Raw genomic sequence first — 24,182 nt, 5'->3', positions numbered from 1 at the left:
TGCATTAGTCATCTGTTAGCAGAGATTGTAGAAGGTGAAAATGTGTATGTACCTTTACCAAATTTAATGTGACATTTTGTGCACAAAACAAACAAAAGACAAAAAAAGAGGGCCTGAATATTTTACGAAAAGTGTACCTCGCTAATATTCTTAGTACATTTAGTAAAGAAAAAAAGATTCATTCACAATACTTTCAGAATATACCTATTCTGGTAGATATTTTACAAAACAAGAAAGTTTTGTATAAAAATAGTAATCAAGGACCCAGAGTGAAGGTGGATTCCTCGGTTGCTGAAGAGTGGAAGCAAACGGCAGTGAACTGATCTGAACCTCCATAGAACCTCATTAAGCCTCGTGAATCTAGATACATCACGAATATGCCATTCCCACTGAGAGAGATACACACACACCAAGGTCTGGAATGCCATCAGTGGCCAGTTCTATCCCTTAAAATAAGTACCAAAGAGAGATTTCTGAGGAACTTTGATTAAATAGGATTTATACAAAGATAGTAACATACACTTTTATAGGTTTTCGTCAAAGTCTATCCAAGTTAACACTTTAATCCTTCTTCTGTGCTACTAATGAAACAGCTGCTAATGAAATTCAATGAGAACATTAAACTGGGAGGTGTTGGAACCCCAAAGAAATAATAAAAAGGGATGAAACAAGGTTAGAAATATTAGCAGACTGAGACAAAATTAGACTGAATTAAAAAATGAAAGTGAACATTGCTGGTGGGTGTGTAACTGGTACAACTTTCCTGGAGGGCAATTTTGCAATATGTATCAAGTGCCTTAAAAATGTTCATGTGAAAAAATGCTCTTTTCATTTGAACTATTTTGTTTAAAGAAACTAATTAAATTAAAAAAGAAATACATGGCAGTGAGAAAAAAATTAAAAAATGGAAAATTATAGAGAAAATACAGTCATTTATAATCCTCTCAGTCAGCTATAAGATTTTGGTGCATTTTCTTACAGTCTTCTTTCTAGCCTTATATATGGATTTTTAACATAATTGGCAACATGGTGCACATGGTGATTTGTAAGTTCTTTCTTTTCTTTGCTTTCTTTTTTTTGCGGTACGTGGGCCTCTCACTGTTGTGGCCTCTCCCGTTGCGGAGCACAGGCTCCAGATGCGCAGGCTCAGTGGCCATGGCTCACGGGCCTAGCCACTCTGCGGCATGTGGGATCTTCCCGGACCGGGGCTCGAACCCGTGTCCCCTACATTGGCAGGCGGACTCCCAACCACTGCATCACCAGGGAAGCCCATCTTTTAAAAAATTATTATTTTTTATTTTATTCTTAAAATACATTTATTTATTTATTTATTTATTTTTGGCTGTGTTGGGTCTTTGTTGCTGTGCATGGGCTTTCTCTAGTTGCGGCGAGCGGGGGCTACTCTTCATTGCCGTGTGCGGGCTTCTCATTGTGGTGGTTTCTCTTGTTGTGGAGCACAGGCTCTAGGCACGTGGGCTTCAGTAGTTGTGGCATGCGGCCTCAGTAGCTGTGGCTCATGGGCTCTAGAGTACAGGCTCAGCATTTGTGGCACACGGGCTTAGTTGCTCCGCGGCATGTGGGATCTTCCTGGACCAGGGCTCGAACCTGTGTCCCCTGCATTGCCAGGCGGATTCTTAACCACTGCGCCACCAGGGAAGCCCTGTAAGTTATTTCTTTTTTACTTAATATATCATGGCCTTTTCTTTATACCCTAACCTGAAATGTATATTAAAATTCAAAAAAGGACTTCCCTGGTGGCGCAGTGGTTAAGAATCTGCCTGCCAATGCAGAGGAAACGGGTTCGATCCCTGCTCCAGGAAGATCCCAAATGCCCCAGAGCAACTAAGCCGGCGAACCACAACTACTGAGCACACATGCCACAACTACTGAAGCCCGCACACCTAGAGCCTGTGTTCTGCGAAGAGCAGCCACTGCAATGAGAAGCCTGCGCACCACCACGAAGAGTAGCCCCCACTCGCCACAACTAGAGAAAGCCCATGTGCAGCAAGGAAGACCCAACACAGTCAAAAATTTTAAAAAATTAAAAAATAAAAATGAGCTGCATAGTTGCTAGAAATGTTCTCTCATTTTGTCACTCACATTTTAATTTTTGTTTATGGGTATTTGGAGGCGGGGAGTGTTAAAATAACAACTATTTCATTTGCTTGCAATGCTGTGTGCCAGCAACTTTCCTTGGGCTCAGTTGAACATTTTTTCTGCTGGTCTTGCCTGGGATTACCCATATGATTGCAGTCATCTGGCACGTGGTCTTTTGTCCTCAGGGAGGCTAGCCCAGGCTTGTTCACAGTCCACGCTATCATTTTAAGGAGGTAACAATGGCAGCTGCAAGGTCTCTTTTAAGGCTTAGTCTCATTAAGTCACATAACATCACTTGTACTGCATTCCATTGGTCAAAGCAAGATTCAGCAGGGGAAATAGACTCTACCCCTTGATGTGAGAAAAATCAATGTCAAGTTGCAAAGGGGCAAACATACAGGGATGGGAGGAACTGTTGTGGTCATTTTTGCAAAGAGTCTTCCCCAGAGGCCTGGAAGTTCCCCTAGTCCTCTTATTATCCATATGAGAATACTGACCCACACAAAGGTTCAGTACCCTGAGCTAAGAGTAAGTGGTTAGACTGAGTGGAACAGGAACTCAGGTCTGCTGCCTCCTAGTCCAATGTTTTCATTCCTTCAAGGACCTCTTTCACCCACATTCTCTGTCTTCTTTTCTGATTATAGTGTTTTTGAAATTTGGTATTTAAGTTAAATCTAGCTATCTTCTAATTACCTAAATTTGGTATTATATACTTTAGAAAGCTTCTCTTACCACCTTAAAACTACGTAAAAGTTCATTTATCTTTTTCTAGATATTTTATGGTTTAATTTTAATTTATTAATTATTATTATTTAGCTGAGCCGCATGGCTTGTGGGATCTTAGCTCCGCAACCAGAGATTGAACCTGGGCCCTTGGCAGTGAAAGCTCGGAGAACCACCACTGGACTGCCAGGGAATTTCCTGAATTTTTAAATATTTAATTTTTAATGGCTTTTTAATGGAAGAAAGAATCTAATACTTTTGGGGGGCTATCACATTAGTGCCATACTGTTTTTAATTAGCGTAGCTCAATGCTGATATGAAATCTGATAGTACCAAGCCCCTTCAGTACTCTTTAAAACAAAAAGGATTTTTTAAAAATGTTTATTTATTTACTTACTTACTGATTTTAGCTGTACCAGGTCTTAGTTGCAGCATGTGGGATCTTTAGTTGTGGCAATGTAGGCTCTTAGTTGTGGCAGGCGGGCTTCTTAGCTGCGGCATGCAAACTCTTAGTTGTGGCATGCACGCGGGATCTAGTTCCCCGACCAGGGATCGAACCTGGGGCCCCTACACTGCGTGTGCAGAGTCTTGCCCACTGGACCACCAGGGAAGTCCCACAAAAAGGCTATTCTTACCCATTTATTTAAGATGAACTTTAGAATCATTGTCAAATTTTAAGAAAAATCCAACTGCGATTTTGTTGGAAACTGCATTAGACTGATTAGGTTAATGTGGGGAAATTGCCATTTTTACAGTGTTCCGTGTTTCCTTCTAGGCATCTGGCATGTCTCTGCATTTATCCGAGCCTTCTTTTATATCCCTCCAAATTAAAATATCCTTGCATTTCTGGAAGAAATCCTACTTGGTCATGTCTGATTGTTCCTTTAATAAACTGCTGGATGTGACATAGCAGTGATTTTTTTTTCAGGGTTTCTACATCCACATTCACATGTGAGACTGGTCTACAGTTTTTACTCTGGGCTTTGTAAAATGAGTGGGAAAGGGTTCTCGGTTCCTCCATGCCCTGGAACAGTTTATACTGTATAAAAACGATCTGTTCCTTGATATCTTTTCCTTTTATCTTTAAAAAATGTGGCTAAATATGTTCCTTAAAAGTTTTAAAGAACTCACATGAAAAAGAGTGGGTCTGGCTTGTTGTTGTTTTTTTTTTTTTTTGAGGTACGCGGGCCTCTCACTGTTGTGGCCTCTCGCGTTGCGGAGCACGGGCTCCGGACGCGCAGGCTCAGCGGCTATGGCTCATGGGCCCAGCCGCTCCACGGCATGTGGGATCTTCCCAGACCGGGGCACGAACCCGTGGTCCCCTGCATCGGCAGGCGGACTCTCAACCACTGCGCCACCAGGGAAGCCCCTGGCTTGTTTTTATGGAATATTTTGATAACTTTTTCAATTTCTTCTACAATTACTAGATTTCTAAAGTATTTTCCTCCCTCTGGAAAAATTTAGGCAATTTATATTTTTCCACAAGGTTGTTTATTTACAATTTTCAAATTCAGTAATCTAAAATTGTATTAAATATTTGCTGTAAATTTTAGAATGAATTCATATTATTGGCTGTATCCCCTTCATCGTTTCCAATTTTGTGGCGTTTTCGCCTAGGTTTCTTAATTAGATTTGCCAAATCTTTGTCTCTATCAGGAGTCTGTAAACTGTAGCCTTTGTGCCAAATCCTGCCTGGTGCCTCTTTTTGTACATATGTGGTCTAAGAATGGTTTTTACTTGTTTATTTTTGGCCACACCATGAGGCTTGTGGAATCTTAGTTCCCCAGTCAGGGACTGAACCTGGGCCCTCGGCAGTGAGAGCGTGGAGTCCTAACCACTGGACCATCAGGGAATTCCTGTTTTTACATGTTTAAGTGGTTGACAAAAGGTGAAAGGAATAATTCTCGTGACATGAAAAATTTTAGGAAATTCAACTTTCAGTGTCAATGATAAACTTTTATTGGAGTCCAGCCAGACTCATTCATATGTATACTTTCTACGGTTGCTTTCATGCTACAAGGGCAGTTGAGTAGTTGCAAAAGAGACCATACGGCCTACAAAGCCCCAAATATTTACTATGTGGCGCTTTACAGAAAAAGTTGGCCAAACCCTGGTCTATAGGACACAAGCGTTGGTGGATATATCTCTGAATCCCCTATTTTATTATGCTATCTTGGTTTCCAGATCCTTATTGTTAATATATTTGATCAAAGTCAGAGTGGTGTATTAAAGTTTCTTATAACTATGGAGTTTTTGCCAGTTTCTCCTTGTATACTCAGTCATTTTTGTTTTATAGACACAATCTCTATGTTCCTGAGAGCTAAGGTTGATGATATATTGCAGAAGTCTCCTTTACAAAAACAAAATGCCTTCTTTGTTTTACTATAATCGTACCTTGAGCCCTACTGTTTCACATTAATATTAATACCCTGATTTACTTGTGATTCCTGACATGTCTTGCCCACTTTGTGCTAGGTGTCACTTTTGTAAACAGAATATACTTGGATTTTAATCTTTTTGACCCATTCTGAAAGATTAATTTGAGAGTTTAGCCAATTTTTATTTACTATTATAGACTCATTTTTATCATCTCCCTATCTTTTGCTCTGTGAACTATTTTTTTAAATTTTTTTTGTTTTTTCCCTAGAATGAAGGGAAAGGTTTACAACCAATTTAAAATTTACTAGAATAAAGTTACCACCATGTGAATAACTGTTTTTAATTTTAAAAATATAGAACAGTTCAAAGAAAAAAGTAGCAATCACCCGTAGTTCCACTATCAGAATTCATCACTGTTAATTAAGATTTTGGTATTTTTACTTCTAGTGTTATTTTTTTCTATGTGTATATATATATATATATATATATATATATATATATATATTTATATATATATATATATATATATATATATATATTTATATATTTATTTATTTATTTAAAACATCATATAAATAAGAATAAATCACGCATAAAATATTAGAACCTCATAGATGAAGACAGAGTCTCCAATCCTCTTTCCGTCACTCCAGGTCTCCAGTATGATGCTACGTATCTATTTTTCTAGTCCTTTTTAGCCACAGAAAATACACGTATTTCTGGCTATACACAGTCTTCCTACCAAACTTCACTCTTAACAACTTGTGAAAAATTTTACTCAACACCTGCTATGCAAATAAAAAATTGACTGTAATGAAATCTCATGCACAGGGAGCAACAAATTTTAGGCTAAGATTCTCTGACTGTAAGAGGGAGGCCAACGAAGGAAGGTGGATGGAAAACACTTTTGTTTGTCCCTATCGCTCTGCCATCCTGCCTCAGGGATTCAGCCTGAGTTAGTGGTCACTGCTACTGTTTACCCAGAAAATAGTTTCCATAGTTTTTAGAGCTACTGACATTTACATCTTTTTTGTATGTTCTACTAAGTATTTTAGAGGCAAGACACAACAGAATCGAGAGTTGGCAGCTTTCTGCCGTATTATCTGGAAGCTCCATATACTATTTTTTATATTCAGAACACCAGAAAATGAAAAGAGTAGTTTTTAAAATGCCAGTGAATGTACCCTAGGGGAAACATAATTCTGGAAAAACACTCAACAGATACATATTTTAGAAGGTAGCAATGGCTCAAAGCAGCAAAAGCAGAGAAGAAAACGGAGACTAGCTTGCAGTGTGATTTTGTTGTATCATGGGATGAGGCCGGTGCTATTTTTGGATGTTCTATGCACTTCAGGATGCGGAATTGAGTCCTGCCCCAAAATACCTCTAGTGAAATACTCTACACTATATAACTTGGCGGCTGAATTAAAATTAAAGATAAAAATATATAAACAAAAGGTTGACAGAATTCTAGATTACCTAATATGACACGATCAGAAGAGTTAAGCATGTATATAGTTTAGTGAAGCCACATTTAATATTAATCTGCCTATAAATCCTAGGTGTAGATATGACCTAATTCCTCCCCTCCACAGGGTTAATTAGGAAATTGAGAAAAGTATAATGAGCTGATTGAATTGAAACACATTATCTGCTAAAATGGAGATCACACAATATTGGAAACACCATTTCTTTTCTAATAATAGTACCCATTGGCAGTACAGTCGGATTAGACATAGCACTCATGACGCTGGGCACGTGCAACCTCCCCATCTACCTTAACAGCCTCTTCTATAGGGTCTGGTTCAGGAAAGCAGGGCTAGGCTGGTCTTTGTCTAGAGGTGGCCCCCAGATTGTTGGCCCCCTGACCAGAAGCCAGCCCAAACACAGGCTGGCCAACAGCTTACAGCAGCATTGTATGAAAAGCTGTGATGGGCCAGATTCCTCTTTCGGAAATTTAAGACAGAAGAATGGGAGAAAACCTGGCAATTGAAAACAGAAGAGAGTAGCTGAGTCAAGGGAGTGAGTTAAGATTCTGATACCTTAACTACAGACCCTGCTCCTTCTGCAGTCTTGTTTATCCATTGTTTCAGCTTTCCTCCACAATGAGAAATTAATAGTCTAATAGGTTTTTTTTTTAAACAGTGTAGGTTTTTAAGATTTTTTTTTTTTGATGTGGACCATTTTTTTTTTTAAGTCTTTATTGAATTTGTTACAATACTGCTTCTGTTTTATGTTTTGGTTCCTTGGTCATGATGCCTGTGGGGTCTTAGCTCCCCGACCAGGGATTGAACCTGCACCCTCTGCATTGGAAGGCAAAGTCTCAACCGCTGGACTGCCAGGGAAGTGCCTCCCCCCCCCTTTTTTTTTTTTTTGGTAATAGGGTTTTAAAGTATTTTTACAAACAAACACATCAGCTTCACAACTCTGTAAAGTTAGGTGCGATTAAACTATCCATTTTACAAATGAGAAGGCTGAGGCAGAGTAGGATCAAAATAATTTGAGGTCACATAGCTTCTCAATGGCATAATCATAAGACAGCTGTTTGTTCCCTTAGGCCACTGATTTGTTTGAATGCTACTGTTCTCCTTTACAGTCCTTTCTACGCAAACATTAGCTACATCAAGAAGACTATTGTGAGGCAGAAAAAAAGAGTTTCCCTCTTACCTGTTTGCTGTATGGTTGTTATTGCCTGAGCATTACACTGTAGCTGTAACATGTGTCTCAGCATGGCCACTCCCCAAATTTTCAACTCTGGATACAACACAGGAGCCGCTGCTGCTTTCAGCTTAGACGATTTCAGACCTGTTGTGAAGGCCTGTAGACTGGCTGCTTCGAGCTGCCTGCACAGTGCAGAAACACTCAGTGCACAGAGGAATTTGTGCACAGGGCTATGGTTTCCGGTATGGGGTAAAAGGCTGAAGACAGCATTATAATTATTTTCGTATTTCCCATTAATATCACACCCAGGAATCGGGGTCTCAACTGTTTTGCCCTTTTTTTTACTCTCCCCTCCCAGGTCATAACTGAGTATTTGTGCCAGATTCTTGCTTTCAGGTAAACAGATGTCCCTGTTAGTAATCTCACCACAAAGCTTATTTATGACTCTGCCAGCTTCCTCAAATCTAGCTAAAAGAGTCGACCTCAGGGCAATGTGGCAAAAAACACCCAGTGTGAGAAGCAGCCCCCCTAGAGAACACTCTATACTATGGTAGAGATCCCAGGCCTGCTGCAAACACTCTTGGCTGCAATACTTGGCATAGCTGCATCCATCACAGGGAACTGGGGCCAAAGTGTGCTTCAAACATCGGTGACAGTAGAGGTCCCCATTGGTAGCTCTGGTATCCCACTTGCTCTCGAGGCCATGATGCCATAGTGGCATTTCTCCTGGGTTAAGGACACTCACAAAAGCATCCTCTTTCACCAGAAGCTCTCCTGGGAGAATATCTTTTGTGGCAACCAGATAGCGGCCTTTTAAAGGGTCTGTACATAAGCTGACAGATGATGATGTGCTGGAAATCTGTTCATTCTCTTCCCTTAGGTCCATATCCTCAAAGGCTTTGGTTAGAGCTGCTGGGGAGGTTTCTGTGAGATTCTCCTTTTCTTGTACCTTTACTTTCAGACGACAGAGGGTTCTCTGCAGAATCTGAAATTGGGAAGCTGCTAGGGTTGGTTTGGCAGCAAAGTTACTTTCAAGATCACTGATGGTCTGGCTTGCCTCGTGTGGTCTCCCCAGGGTCACCAGACACTCTGCCTTACGCAACAGCAACTTGGGTTGCAATCTTTCTGGATATCCATGCGTCTGTGCTCTGACGATGTCTTTAAGGCATGTCTGCAAACAGAAAGAAAATCCCGAAATGACCCTTGGTCCCTACTCTTGAATGTCCACTTGAAAGTCTTAACAAAAATCTACAAGTTAAGGATTATTAAAAATGGAGCAACTACAATCATGTGCTTATTTCTTTAAATCATATTCTACTGTGATCTTTTTTTTTTTATTTTGCGGTACGTGGGCCTCTCACTGTTGTGGCCTCTCCCATTGCAGAGCATAGGCTCCGGACGTGCAGGCTCAGCGGCCATGGCTCACGGGCCCAGCCGCTCTGCGGCATGTGGGATCTTCCCGGACCAGGGCACGAACCCGTGTCCCCTGCAACGGCAGGCGGACTCTCAACCACTGCGCCACCAGGGAAGCCCTACTGTGATCTTCTAATTGAATGATTAGAAACAGCTGCTGAAGATATTATGTTTAACTGTCATTAAATATTTCTGATTCTAAGGAAAAAAGTCTTACAGATAGAAGAAGCATAGTATGATGATTAAGAGGGCATCCCAGTACAGACTCTGCCTCTCGCTAGCTGTATGACCTTATGCAAATGAATTAATTTCTCAGTGTCTTAGTTTTCTCAACTGAAAAACAGGGACAATAACACCTCACAGGATAGAAATAAAAATGCAAATAAGGTAATATATCTAAAGTGTTAAAAAGATGCCTGGAACACAGTATGTGCTCAATACATGGGAATCATTATTGTAAGAAGTAACAATATAGGGAAGTTATAAAGGGCTAAATGTTTCACAAGGTCTTCCCACTGCTGTCTGTAGTAGCCCAGGCCTTTCTTGCTTAGGGCCTGGACTTAGATTCTTGCTCTTCTCTCTTAGTCCAAAGGGCTTAAGTGTGAACTTGCGGTGACACAAACAGTTCTTAACTCTAGGGTATACTTTAAATTTTTGTGGAATTCCAAAATGGATGTGCCCAAGTGGCATTTTAGAGTTTGTCCTTAGACCTCAATTTGGGGATAAGGAGGAAGCCACTCATCTGATGTCCCCCTACCCAACAGGCATTTCAGTGCAACTTTTACTTTCCCACTCAAAATTTATATTGCGGGTGAGACTTATTATTGCAGGGATATTCATCTACTTTTTTTTTTTAATTTTTAAAAAAATTTATTTATTTTTGGCTGTGTTGGGTCTTCGTTGCTGCGTGAGAGCTTTCTCTAGTTGCGGCGAGCGGGGGCTACTCTTCGTTGCGGCACGTGGGCTTCTCATTGCAGTGGCTTCTCTTGTTGCAGAGCATGGGCTCTAGGCACATGGGCTTCAGTAGTTGTGGCACGAGGGCTCAGCAGTTGTGGCTCATGGGCTCTAGAGCGCAGGCTCAGTAGTTGTGGCACACGGGCTCAGTTGAGCCGCGGCATGTGGGATCTTCCTGGACCAGGCCTTGAACCCGTGTCCCCTGCATTGGCAGGTGGATTCTTAACCACTGAGCCACCAGGGAAGTCCCTCATCTACTTATTAAAAAAAACCACCCTGAACAACAGTTTGCGAACACTTGGAACCTGAAGTATTATTAGCAACGTATCTCATAGCTGATCTTGACACTGAGCATTGCTGACCCACTGGATAGAGTCCACGGCCCTGGGGAATGTGCATGTCTCTTTCCTGCCAACCCACACTACCCCATGTAATCACCTGAGACAGGTGAAGTGAATCCGGAGAAAGAACAAGTTTGGGAGGTATCAATTTGCTTCCAATTCAACCAGTTCCAATTTCAGCTTTCTAATGTAGAAGCAGGGATGAAGGTCTAGTCCTCCAGGGAACCCCCCTGCAGATCCTCTCCAATCACGCCAGGCATCCTGATACTCACCTCATACTGACCCAGGTGGAAGAGGGCTGCAGAGCGATTGGCGTAACACAGTGAAATGTCCTCAGAGTTGGGCCTTGAATAAGATACTCCCTGCAGAACAATGAACCGGTTAAAGGTATACATGGAAACTAGCATCTTTAGAGTTTTTTTTTTTTTTTTTTTTCTCCCGGATAATAGGGGCTCTGCTATTAAAGACTGTATGAAATTGGATAAGTTACTGGATCTCCTTGTGCTTCACCTGCTTCATTTTTAACTACCTTAGAATAGAGGTGTGAAGATCAAGTGAGGAAATAAATAGGTAAAGCACTTTGAAGACAGCAGCTTCAGACACAGCTTCAGCCACAAACAGTACTAAAGGTAAATGAAAACTGAGGAGCATAACCCGGCACATAACGAAGTGTGAGTGAAACAAATAGAAATTCACAAATGAAGAAACACGAATGATACGTGGGAAACAATTCATATACAGATAGTCAAATACATGAAAATGAAAGCAGAAAAGGGCTACTTTTTTCTACCAACAAATTGGCAAGGATTAATAATAATCATAAAGGTGGGACTTCCCTGGTGGCGCAGTGGTTAAGAATCCGCCTGCCAATGCGGGGGACACGGGTTCGAGCCCTCGCCCGGGAAGATCCCACATGCTGTGGAGCAACTAAGCCTGTGCACCACAACTACTGAGCCTGCACTCTACAGCCCACGAGCCACAACTACTGAAGCCCGCGCGCCTAGTGCATGTGCTCTAGAACGAAGCACCCGCAATGAGAAGCCTGTGCACCCACCGAATAGTAGCCCCCGCTTGCTGCAGCTAGAGGAAGCGTGGGTGTAGCAACGAAGACCCAAACACAGCCAAAAAGAATTTTAAAAAATAAAAATAAAGGTGGCATCTCCAATCACTGGAGAAAAGATAGAGATTATTCAATAAAAGTATTGGGACAAGTAGCCACTGAGGAAAAATAAAGTTGGTTCTTGATATATGATAATAAAACATTAGGATAAATAACAAATGGATCAAAATTTTAATATAAAAATTGAAACTATAAGAGCACCAGAAGAAACTATATAATCTACAGTGATGTTGGAGTCAGAAATACCTTTCTAATTATGACACAGAACCCAGAAGTCATAAAAGGTTAATGAATTTGACCACATAAAAATAAAAAATTTATTTGTAGCAAAAATCCAATAAAAGCAATATCAAAAGACAACTGTTGAACTGGAAAAAATATCTGCAATTCCTATTACGGGCAAAGGGCTCATTTCTTTACTTTATGAACAGTTCCTACAGATCAATACGATGGCAACCAATAATTCAGTAGGAAAATAAGCAAATGATATGAACAATTCTAAGGGGAAATATAAATGGCTCTTAAACAAACGAAAAGATGCTCAACCTCATTCATAATCAGCAAAATGCAAATTAAAACTCTACTGAGATGCCATTTTTTACTTATCAGATTCGCAAAGAAGTAAAACTGATAGCATACTGAGTTGGCATAGGAGTGGGATAATGGTCATTCTCATACATTGCTAGTGGGAGTGTAAACTGGTCTCACAATTACGGAGGCAATTTAGCAATATATATCTCTTAATACATATATCTATATCTCCACTGACCCAGCAATTCCTCTTCTAGGGATCCTACAGATATAGTCCTTTATCCTATAGATATGTGCAAAATAACATACATGCAAAGTTTCTCATCACAGAATTGTCTGAAGTAACAAAAGATAGGAAAAAAGGTAAATAGTGATCTAAAGGACTCTAATTAAATAAATTACTATTATATCCATATAACAGAATATAAGTGGAAAAAGCACAGTGCTGAATTGTGTGTATAGAATGTTATTTATATAAAAAGAGTATGTGTGTGCAGGAGTGGGAGATTATTTGTATTTATTTATATACGCTGGAGTACCTCTGGAAAGATAGCTTTAACAGTGCTAGATTCTGGGGATGGGAAACGAGTGGCTGGGGGACAGAGGAAGTAGACTGCACTCTATACTCTTGCATCTTAAAAATTCTAACTATGTAAACACATTTCCTATTCCAAAATAAAAAGATAAAATAATGTTAATACCACCAAATAACCAATATTGCTTAGGATATAGAGAAATGAATATTCCCATACTCTGCTAGAAGGGATGTAACTAGTTTTTTTCCTGGAGAATGATTCAGCAACAAGGGGCAAAGGCCTTAAAAAAAAAAATACATTCAGTTGACCAAGCAATTGCACTTCTAGGAATTTATCCTTAGGAAATAGTCAGGTCTGTACAAATATTTACACAGAAAGATGCTCCTTGCAGCTTTATGATACCAAACACTCTGCCAACACTAGGTGTTAAATCAAGTATAGTCCTCTGTAATGGAACACTAAGCCAGCTGTAAAAAATCATGTTTTAGTGGAAAATTTAATAACATGAGAAAATGGTCACAATAAATTGTTGAGGGGAAAAAAAGCAGGTTACAAAACAGTACGTACAGTATTATCGCCACTTTGTACAAGAAAAACATATTTTCGGAGGAAAAAGTGGCTGGCTGGATATAAGCAAAAATGTTAACAGTGCTTATCACTGGTTATGGGATTTTTTCTTACATTTTATGCTTCTCTATATTTTCCAAGTAAACATATATTACACTTACAATCAGACAAAAAGAACAAATATTATTTTAAAAAAGAAAGAAAATAGCAGCTCTATGGAAAACTGCGAAGTACCACAATCAACAAAATACGAGTTTCATGAAATAGGAAGGTTCAATTTTTTTGTCTGATTTCACTTTTTAGTTTATTTTCCTTGAACAGCTTCCCCTGTGATCACATTTATGACACACATGCATACAGCTGAAGAAAGATTAGCTCTGAAAAAGAACTACTATTAAGCCATTTATCAGTGATCATTACATCTAATGGATTTTAGTTCTTCAGCAATCACTAATGCTTACATTATTCAGCATTACAAAGCAGGGCTTTTATCAATTTTAGAAGATGCTGTTGTAGGTCTGATAGTTTTTGGAAAACTAATTCCAAACTTTAAGCATAGGCCTGTTAAAGATGCAGAGAAGGGGGTACAGTCTTCAAATTCACACTCATTCTTTCAATATACAGGGTTCACAGACCTGGTTTAAGAGGCTGATATATTCTTGCTTTAAACCCATATTTATCTCTAAAAAATTATGGAAGGAAATCTCTCAGGGATCTTATTCCAGTTTCTACTCTGGAAGCAGGGCAAGAGCAACAGATTGTTAAAAGCCACTATTCCTCCTTGAAACCTAGTTCACTGATGGTTAGTGTAATTAATTTTAAATATTTGTTGACAACCTTCAAAATGCAGTTCAACTGGGCTGTGGCAACTGAGCTTATTTTCCTTCCTAATTTTACCTAAGTCATACTGGCTATAAGCTAACATGGTGGCCAACCAAAAATCCAGCTGTTCTCTAAATTGGGACTATCACACCAACAGCCTCATCAGTTATTCAGACAAAAAAGGCACACAATTCAGTAAGAGCTGACAGACACGGAGGAGGGAGGTCAAGGCATCCAACAAGACTTGCTACACTGTGTCTGAAGGAATATGAGAATAGAAGTTTCTTGATGGAATTCAGGACGTATAATACAAACTATCCTTTGTTTCAGAGTATGACCAAAAGCTGAGTTGTGCCAGTTTTCTTTTTCAAATCCAATCCAAAATTAATAGGCAAAGCTACTAGTGGCTACACAATTCACAATTCAGCAGTAACGGTTCTATCTTTTGAAGACATATGCATTGTTAAAGAGCTGAGACAGCCCCTCCTGCTGAGCTGTGCCGGGGTGGGGGGGGTGGGGGGGTGGGGGCCGGTGGTCTTACCTTAGAGTACAGCACTGTGGCTCCCATATAATCCCTCTTCTGAAATTTTCTGTTTCCTTCTTCTCTGTAGAAAAGGGGAGCGCTGGGGTCCTTTCCAACAAGGTAACCTCTAGAAAGCCTTTTTAAAAACATCTCATCCTCCGGTCTTCATGAAGAAAGAACCACCACCACAACAAAAAGCACAAATTTGTTATTTCTAGGAAAACTCCTAACCATTGCACTTGAAACAGGGGTGACTGCCTACAAAATACCGGGACAAAAGAGGTTGGATGTGTTATGTAATGTGACTGGGGGGAAAAATCTTTGGTCTCAGAGACATAGGGACTGGAATTTCTATTAGGACAGAATATGTTGTTTCTTCAGTTACTGGCCAATAAACCATTCCTTGGATAACGCATTATATAGAAGCTTGGGTGTGGAGAAGGACATAATACACAAGTCTTTGCACCAAGGTATACTCACCACCTAAACTTTGTGGAAAATACCTGAGTGAATGGACGACAGAGGGGAGGGAGGGAGAGACAAGGGAGGGGGAGGGAAGGCAGAGGTAAGGAGGAGGGGGAGGGAAGGAAGAGGAGGAAGAGACAGGATGAATCATAAAGTAAATGTAGTGAAATGTTAACATTTGGGGAATCTGAAAGAAGGGCATTGCACAACAATTCTTTATCCTATTCTTGCAAGTAAATCTGAAGTTATTTCAACCTGCAAAGTTTTTACAAACAAGTATATGAATTCTCTAATGTATAAATATACAAACATACACCTTTTTTCCAATAAAAAGAAATGGTATAGAATAACCTAGACTATACTCTTTGACTATACAATGCAATGAAGCAAAATATGAATAACATGGGAACTAAAAATTCTCTTAAGCAACTCCTGGGTCAGAGGGGAAATCAAAGACAAAACTGCAGAATGTTTAGAAAAGTGTTTTTCAAATTTTTGTTTACAAAGACCCACAAGAAGAAATACCCTTCAGGGGCTTCCCTGGTGGCGCAGTGGTTAAGAATCCGCCTGCCAAAGCAGGGGACACGGGTTCAAGCCCTGGTCTGGGAAGATCCCACATGCCGCAGAGCAACTAAGCCCGTGCGCCACAACTACTGAAGCCCACGCACCTAGAGCCCGTGCTCAGCAGCAAGAGAAGCCACCGCGATGAGAAACCGGTGCGCCATAACGAAGAGTAGCCCCGGCTCACAGCAAATAGAAAGCCCACGCGCAGCAACAAAGATCCAATGCAGCCAAAAATAAAGAATTAAAAACAAAAAAGGCAGTAATGGAACAACAACAAAAAAGAAATACCTTTCACGTTGTGATTCAGTAAGCTGCATCTGTGTACGTATATATGGAAATTTCACAAAACACTATTGATCTTTAAATTAATATCAAATATTTTATTAATATTTAAACACAATACAGAAAAAAATCTTAAAATAAATAACACAAAAAGAAAAATAAGGAAAGATTTTATTTAATTCAGAAGGTGTGCTTGCCTGTTCAAAATTTATTCTAGTCCGGAAAATATGAGGACAATACCCAATGAATATCTGGTACACCACAGATCCTATCCTTGTTCTGTTTGTTTTTATGTTGTTTTAAATTAGGTTAAACCTGAAAACCCTATTCAAACAAAGAAGTTGTGGTGAACAGTAATAATAGCAAAATTCTTCTTGCCTAACAATGGATATTCTTTAATCTTAATCCAAAATGATGACAAACTCAATGTTTTTGTAATTGTTCTTCTGTGTAATTAAGAACTAAGCTGCAATAATTCATTCTTCTAGTACCAGGTTTAACTCAGTAATTAAAGTTTTGAAAAGCTTTCTTTTTTTAATATTTCAAATTTTCTTCTGGAACGTTATGATAAAAAATTTGTGGAAGTGAGATGGGACAATTTTCTAATTAATTTTTTTATTGTGCTAAAATATTTAAATACTTGTCATTTTAACTAAAGTATATAGTTCAGTGGCATTAAGTACATTCACAATATTGTGCGATTGTCACCGCTATCCATTTCCAGAACTTTTTCACCAGCCCAAACTAGAACTCTGCACTCATTAAATGATAACTCTCTATTCCTCCCTCTCCCCAGCCCCTGATAACCTCTATTTCACTTTCTGTTTCTATGAATTTGTCTACTCTAGGTACTTCATGTAAGTGGAATGGTAAAGTATTCACCCTTTTATGTCTGGCTTGTTTCACTTAACATAATGTTTCCTAGGTTCATTCCTTTTTATAGCTGAGTAATATTCCATTATATGTATATATCACAGTTTATCCATTCGTCTGTTAATGGACATTTGGGCTATTTTCACTCTTGGCTATTACGAATACTGCTCTGAACATTGCTGTGCAAATAAATCTGTTTAAGTCCCGTTTTCAATTCTTTTGGGTATAAACCCAGAAGTAGGATTACTGGATTATATAGTAATTCTTTTTTTTTTAATTGGTGCCTTACTTGTCTTTTTAAAAAATTAATTAGTTAAATCTTTGGCAGCATTAGGTCTTCGTTGCTGCGTGCGGGCTTTCTCTGGTTGCAGCGAGCAGGGGCTACTCTTCGTTCTGGTGCGCGGGCTTCTCATTGCGGTGGCTTCTCTTGTTGCAGAGCATGGGCTTTAGGTTTGCAGGCTTCAGTAGTTGCAGCACGCAGGCTCAGTAGTTGTGGCTCACGGGCTCTAGAGCTCAGGCTCAGTAGTTGTGGCACACAGGCTTAGTTGCTCCGCGGCATGTGGGATCTTCCTGGACCAGGGCTCGAACCTCTGTCCCCTGCCTTGGCAGACGGATTCTCAACTGCACCACCAGGGAAGTCCCAGTAATTCTATTTCTAGTTATTTGAAGAACTGCCATACTGTTTTTCACAGTGGCTATACCATTTTACATTCCCACCAACAATGCACAAGGGCTCCAATTTCTCCACATCCTCACCAACACTTGTTATTTTCTGTTTTATTTTTTTGGATAGTAGCCATCTAATGAGTATGAGGATAATAAGGTATCTTGTTGTAGTTTGACTTGCATCTCCCTAATGATTAGTGATGTTAAGAGCATCTTTTCATTGCTTATTTCATGTGCTTATCTTCTTCGAAGAAATATCTATGCAAGTCCTTTGCCCATTTTTAAAAAAAATTTACTTATTTATTTTGGGCTGTGTTGGGTCTTTGTTGCTGCCCACGGGCTTTCTCTAGTTGCGGTGAGTGGGGGCTCTTTGCCCATTTTTAAACTGGGTTTTTTGTTGTTGTCGTTGAATCTTAGGAGTTCTTTATATGGTCTGGATATTAATCCCTTAGCAGATGTATGATTGGCAATATTTTCTCCCATTCTGTGGGTTGCCTATTTAACTCTGTTGATATTGTCACTTGATGCACTAAATATTTTACTTCTCATGAAGTCTGATTTGCCTATTTTTTTCTTTTGTTGCCTGTGCCTTTGGTGTCATAGCCAAGAAAAAGATGCCAAACCCAGTGTCATAAGCCTTTGGCTTATGTTTTCTTCTAAGAGTTTTATGGTTTTAGCTCTTAAGTTTAGGTCTTTGAGTTATTTTGAGTTAGCTTTTGCATATGGTGTAAGGTAAAGGTCCAACTTCATTCTTTGGCATGTAGAGTCTAACTAGGAAGCAGACAGAAAGAACCAAGTTCCTTCTTCTAGCCGTGCCTTCTCTTTCTAGAGCCCTAGAGAAGTAAAGCCTCTTATAAGGTCAATTTGCAAAGCAGGAAGTCCCAGCCCCAGCAGACTACAGAAGATCAGAGCTGAGAAACTGTAGCTTAATAACTCGCACACATTCACACATACACATTTTTTTTTCCTGAAAGTAAGTGCACTCATCATGGAAGTTCACCTCTAAATATTTCAGCATGCCTCTGCTAAGAATAAGGACATTCTCCTATATCTTGATATCACAATATGATTATCATGCCTAAAAAATTAACACTAGGGACTTGCCTGGTGGCACAGTGGTTGAGAATCCGTCTGCCAAGGCAGGGGACACAGGTTTGATCCCTGGTCCAGGAAGATCCCACATGCAGCGGAGCAACTAAGCCTGTGCGCCACAACTACTGAGCCTGTGCTCTAGAGCCCGTGAGCCACAACTACTGAGCCCACGTGCCAAAACTACTGGAGCCCACGCGCCTAAAGCCCAAGCTCTGTAACAAGAGAAATCACTGCAGTGAGAAGCCCGAGCACTGCAACAAAGAGTAGCCCCCGCCCGATGCAACTAGAGAAAGCCCACGTGCAGCAACGAAGACCCGATGCAACCAAATAAATTAATTAAATTAAATTAAAAAAAATAACACTAATTCAAATATCATTTAAAATTTCTCCATTATTCCTAAAATGTCTTTTCTTTCTTTTTCCTACCCCAACCTGATGTCAGATCAAGGTTCTAACGTACTGCATTTAGTTATTTCTCATTAGTTTCTTTTGAGACAGTCCCATAATCTTTTGTTTTTCATGATTAAGTTTTTTTGAAGACTCAAGGCCAGGAAAACGTCACATATTCTGGTTTTGTCTCATTGTTTCCTCATGATTAGGTTCAGGTCGAACAATTTTTGTCAAGAATATTAGTCCTTCGTTAAATCTGTATACTTGTTGTTTCAAACCAGGAGACACATGTCAGGCAGTCCCATCACTACTGGTGATGTTGGTTGGTCACTTGGTTAAAGTGGTGACTGCTGGATTTCTCTAATATAAAGATAACTTTCCCCTCCTAATAAGTAACATTAATAAGTAATCTATGGGGCCATACTTTGAGACCATGTGAATAACCTGTTTCCCAGTGATCTTTCTTCTAATGTTTTGAGCATCCATTGACGATTATTGCCAGAATCCCTTATTACACTGGGAGTTACAAAATGGTGATTTTCTAATTCTATCATTATTTCCAAACTTATTAATTAGCATTCTTCTGTAAAGACAAATGTTCCCCCCCTTTCTTCTTTTACTTATTTATGTATTTTTTTGAGTATCACCACGGACTTAAAAAAATTCATTCTTATAAACCATTATCATCATTATACTTTTTGATGCTCAGATTGTCCTAAATTTGGCCAATGGAAACCTCTTCAGACTGGCTCCTATGTTCTTTTTTTACTTAAATCTGTTAGTCTTTGAGCATTTCCTTGATTTCTGGCAAAACGAAGTATTCCATTTGAATCAGTGTAAAATCAAAACAAATAGGAAGGCAGTGAGTGCAGATAGTGAGTCTGTTAAGGATTCCCTAGGACGCTAGATTATCAATGGGAGAGGTCCAGGTGTCTCAAAAGGTCTTTGATATTGACAAAACGCATCTATTTTGGGAAAACATTCCTCAAAGACTGTAAATGGCAAGAAAGAAGAGTGTATGCCTGGCTTTAAGTTTTAAAGGCCCAATTCATACTTTCATTTACTGGGCAAACATATGGAGATTAGAAATTTAAATCTTTTTTGGTCATTTTAGATTATGATTGAATAGTTTTACAAACAGCTCTTTGGAGCTAACCTGTTAAGTAGAGAAGTTTGGGGAGGAAGTAGTGAGAGATACACAGAACAAATAAAAATAGAGGCAAAATTATTAACTTCAGGGAAAATAAGGGTTGTACAAGAAAGGAAATGTAATTCAAAGTATACTTTGCAGCTCATATGATATTTACATAGACATAATGATATGCACGTTGAAAACTGGTTTAACCAGTATCATATTCTACTGGTTATATATTATAAATTATAATATAGTTATGATGATACAATGAGGGAAAAACAAAGTATATACATGCGAGTTGGGGTTAAGAGAGCTAGATTTGGCATCTAAAACTAAAAATTCAAAAATAGCAATATTAGCATACTGTTTAGTAATATGAAATTAAATGCTGGAAGAAACAGAATGATTTTAAATATTAGTCTTTGCAGAAGAGAAATGGGGAAGAGTAAGCGAGAGTTGCTGTTCTTCTTTGTAAGTTTGGAAGTACTATGTGACTTCTTATACTCTGTGCATATTATTCTGATAAAAAATAAACTAAAAAAGGAAAATATTTCCATGTAATAAGGTACCAGGTCTAGGGACTTCCCTGGTGGTCCAGTGGGTAAGACTCTGTGCTCCCAATGCAGGGGGGCCCGGGTTCGATCCCTGGTCAGGGAACTAGATCCCGCATGCATGACGGAACTAAGAGTTCACATGCCACAACTAAGACCTGGTGCAGCCAAAATAAATAAATAAATAATATATAAATAAATATTAAAAAAAATAAAGGGGGCTTCCCTGGTGGCGCAGTGGTTGAGAGTCCGCCTGCCGATTCAGGGGACACGGGTTCATGCCCCGGTGTGGGAGGATCCCACATGCCGCGGAGCGGCTGGGCCCGTGAGCCATGGCCGCTGGGCCTGCGCGTCTGAAGCCTGTGCTCCGCAACGGGAGAGGCCACAGCAGTGAGAGGTCCACATACCGCAAACAAAAAAAAAAAGGTACCAGGTCTACATAGTTTTACAGGATTTTTCTACCAGTTTTAAAGAATCAAATAATCCCTATATTATATAAATTATTTCAGAGCATAGAGAAATATGGGAAGCTCTCCAATTCATGCTATGAGGCTATCTATCATAACCCTGATACCAAGAGTTGATGAATAGAGCACACACACAAAAAAATATATAGTCTAATACCATTTAAGAACATAGATATAAAAATCCTAAAAATAACCTCAGCAAATTGAATCTACCCCTGTGTTAAAAAAAATGTTAGATGATAACCAGAGTTATTCTCCAAGACAGTTCCACTTCAGTAAATCTACTGATGTCAATTCTGCCTTAACAGATTAAAGTGGAATAAGATAATGATCATTCCTCCCAAAATATATCAAAAAAAAGGACTGATGAACACTTATTTATGATACAATATAGCACAACTTCCTTAAACTGATAAAGGGTATATACTATAAATCTATAGCAATGTCCTAAATGCCTGTTACTATTCAACACTGCACCAGAGGTCTAAATAATGCTATAATTAAAAAGTAAAAGAAGAGGTACAAATATTTGAAAGGAGAATTGCTGTTTGCAGATATACTTACTAAAAATTCTAAGTGGATTGGCATAAAAAATGATGAAATAATGTGAAAGTACAGTGAGGTGGCCTATTACAAGATGATTCCTAGCTTATATTTATACCACCAATCATCAGTCAGAGAATGTAACTGGGGGAAAAAGTCTTATTCACAAGAACAACAAAAACCTTGTAAGAAGTAGAACAAATCTAAGAGGAAATGTGCAAGACCTATATAAAGAAAATGATAAAACTTTATTTAAGGACATAAAAGAAGCCCTAAACAAGTGGCAAGACATACCCTTTATGTGAATGAGGAAATTTAATATTGTAAAGGTGTCAAGTCTCCCTAAATGAATCTATAAATTCCCAGTCAAAAACACAATCCCAATCAAAAACCCAACGACACTTTTTATTGAACTTGACAGTCAATTCTGAAGTTCACATGGAGGAAATGTACACAAAATAGCCAAGATATTCTTGAAAAAGAATAATGACTGTGTATATGTGTGTGGGAACTTGGCTTAACAGATAGCAAAGCCACATTTGTACCAGACTTCCCTGCTTTCAACTGCTCCTTCTCACCACCGTCTGGTAACAAAATCTCAGGGGGGAAACCATTCCTTGTGGTTGAAGTAGGATTGACCCGAATTTTGCAAGACGGTTGGGCATGTGTTACAGGCCTGGCCAATCAAAAGAGCCCACATCTTTGGGTGAAGGGGTGTGCATGCCATCAAAGTTAGGTTGGTCAGAGTCCAACCCAGACCTTTTTTGCCAAAACTCTTAGGAAAGATGACCTCTTTTCTTGTGGTTATTAAGCTATTATCAGCATGTGCTCAAGGTTACCAATGGTTATACTGCCCACCAGGTGGAGAGAATCTGTCTGACAGATAAAGAGATAGAGTCTGATGACATCTTCTGAGCTCCTGGATACAACTCTGCTTAAAAATAGATCTGCCTTTGCACATGCTAGTTTCCATAGCCTACAGATTTCCTAATTTGAGCTGGGTTTCTGTCACTTGAAACTGAAAAAAATTCTAGCATGATACTATAAAGTCACAGTAATTAAAACTCTTTGGTTTTGGCACAGACGTAGAGTCTAGAAACTCATTTATAGATAAGTGGGAATTTAATTTTAATAAATGTGGCATTTTGAAGCACTGAGGAAAGGATGGACTATTCAATAAATGACGTGGGAAAACTATCTGGAATAAAACTTAGAATATTCCCTCACATCACACACAAAAATAAATTCCAGATGGATTAGAGAGATAAAACTAAAAGACAAAACTACCAAAAAAGTTAGAAGAAAATAAAGAATATTTTTATAATCCTGGGGAAGAGTAGACTATCCTAAGACACATAACCCAGAAACCATAAAAGAAAAAGACAGAAACGGCTGTAAAAAAGTTAAAATACATGCATGCAATTTATATATAATGAGACACAATAAGTAAAATAAAAATAGATAAGTAATAGACTAGGTGAAAAATTAGTAACATATATAATAGCAAAGAAATATATAGTCAGATTCATGAAGACCCCTTAAAAATTATTAAGAGAAAGATAGACAACCCACTAGAGAAATGGGCAAAGGACACAAACAAAAATTCACAGAACAAATATTAATGAGTAACATCAGAAATGGTGCATTACTTCACTAGTAATCAGAAAAATGCAAATTAAAACAAGATTATTTTGTCCTTAAGGTTGCCAAAATTAAAGACTGTTGTCTTCTGGGACTTCCCTGTCCCACTGGCAGTCCAGTGGTTAAGATGCCGTGCTTCATGGGACTTCCCTGGTGGCGCACTGGTTAAGAATCCGCCTGCCAATGCAGGAGACACGGGTTTGAGCCCTGGTCTGGGAAGATCCCACATGCCACGGAGCAACTAAACCCATGCGCCACAACTACTGAGCCTGTGCTCTAGAGCCCGTGAGCCACAACTACTGAGCTCATGTGCCACAACTACTGAAGCCTGCACGCCTAGAGCCCGTGCTCCACAACAAGAGAAGCCACCGCAATTAGAAGCCCGTGCACCACAACGAAGAGTATCCCCCGCTCGCTGCAACTAGAGAAAGCCCGTGTGCGGCAATGAAGACCCAGTGCATCCAAAAATAAATAAATAAATATATAAATTTATTTAAAAAAAAAAAAAAAAGACTCCATGCTTCTGCCGAAGGGGGCACAGGTTCGACCCCTGGTGGGGGAACTAAGATCCCTCATGTGGTGCGGTGAAAAAAAAAAAAAAAAAAAAATTGTTTTCTAATGTTGGCAAGGAAATGTTCATGGTAAGTGGGTAAAGCCTTCTTGGAAGACAATTTGGCAGTATTTATTAAATTTAAATTGCTCATAACCACTGATGCAACAAATCCTCTTCTAAGAATCTATCTTAAATTCTAAACATATGTATAACATATATAAAAGTTGTTCATTGCAGCATTGTTTGTAACAGTAAAAAAAAACAACTACCTGGAAAGTATATAACTGCCCATC

General features: G+C 39.2%; 1 protein-coding gene across 1 annotated transcript in view; it reads right to left on the bottom strand.

The window, feature by feature from the left end:
• SMYD4 (SET and MYND domain containing 4) overlaps positions 1–24,182 on the bottom strand; it is a 40,523-nt gene that overhangs the window by 7,016 nt on the left and 9,325 nt on the right. The window contains exons 2-4 of the mRNA XM_007454204.1: positions 14,686–14,830; positions 10,841–10,930; positions 7,867–9,031 (exon numbers count right to left, since the gene is read on the bottom strand). Of these exons, the coding sequence (XP_007454266.1) occupies positions 7,867–9,031; positions 10,841–10,930; positions 14,686–14,830 (1,400 nt within the window). The remainder of the gene's footprint in view (positions 1–7,866; positions 9,032–10,840; positions 10,931–14,685; positions 14,831–24,182) is intronic.

This window comes from Lipotes vexillifer, unplaced genomic scaffold (assembly GCF_000442215.2).
Source record: "Lipotes vexillifer unplaced genomic scaffold, Lipotes_vexillifer_v1.1 scaffold680, whole genome shotgun sequence".
NCBI lineage: Eukaryota > Metazoa > Chordata > Mammalia > Artiodactyla > Lipotidae > Lipotes > Lipotes vexillifer.
This window is presented reverse-complemented; position numbering and strand designations above follow the sequence as displayed.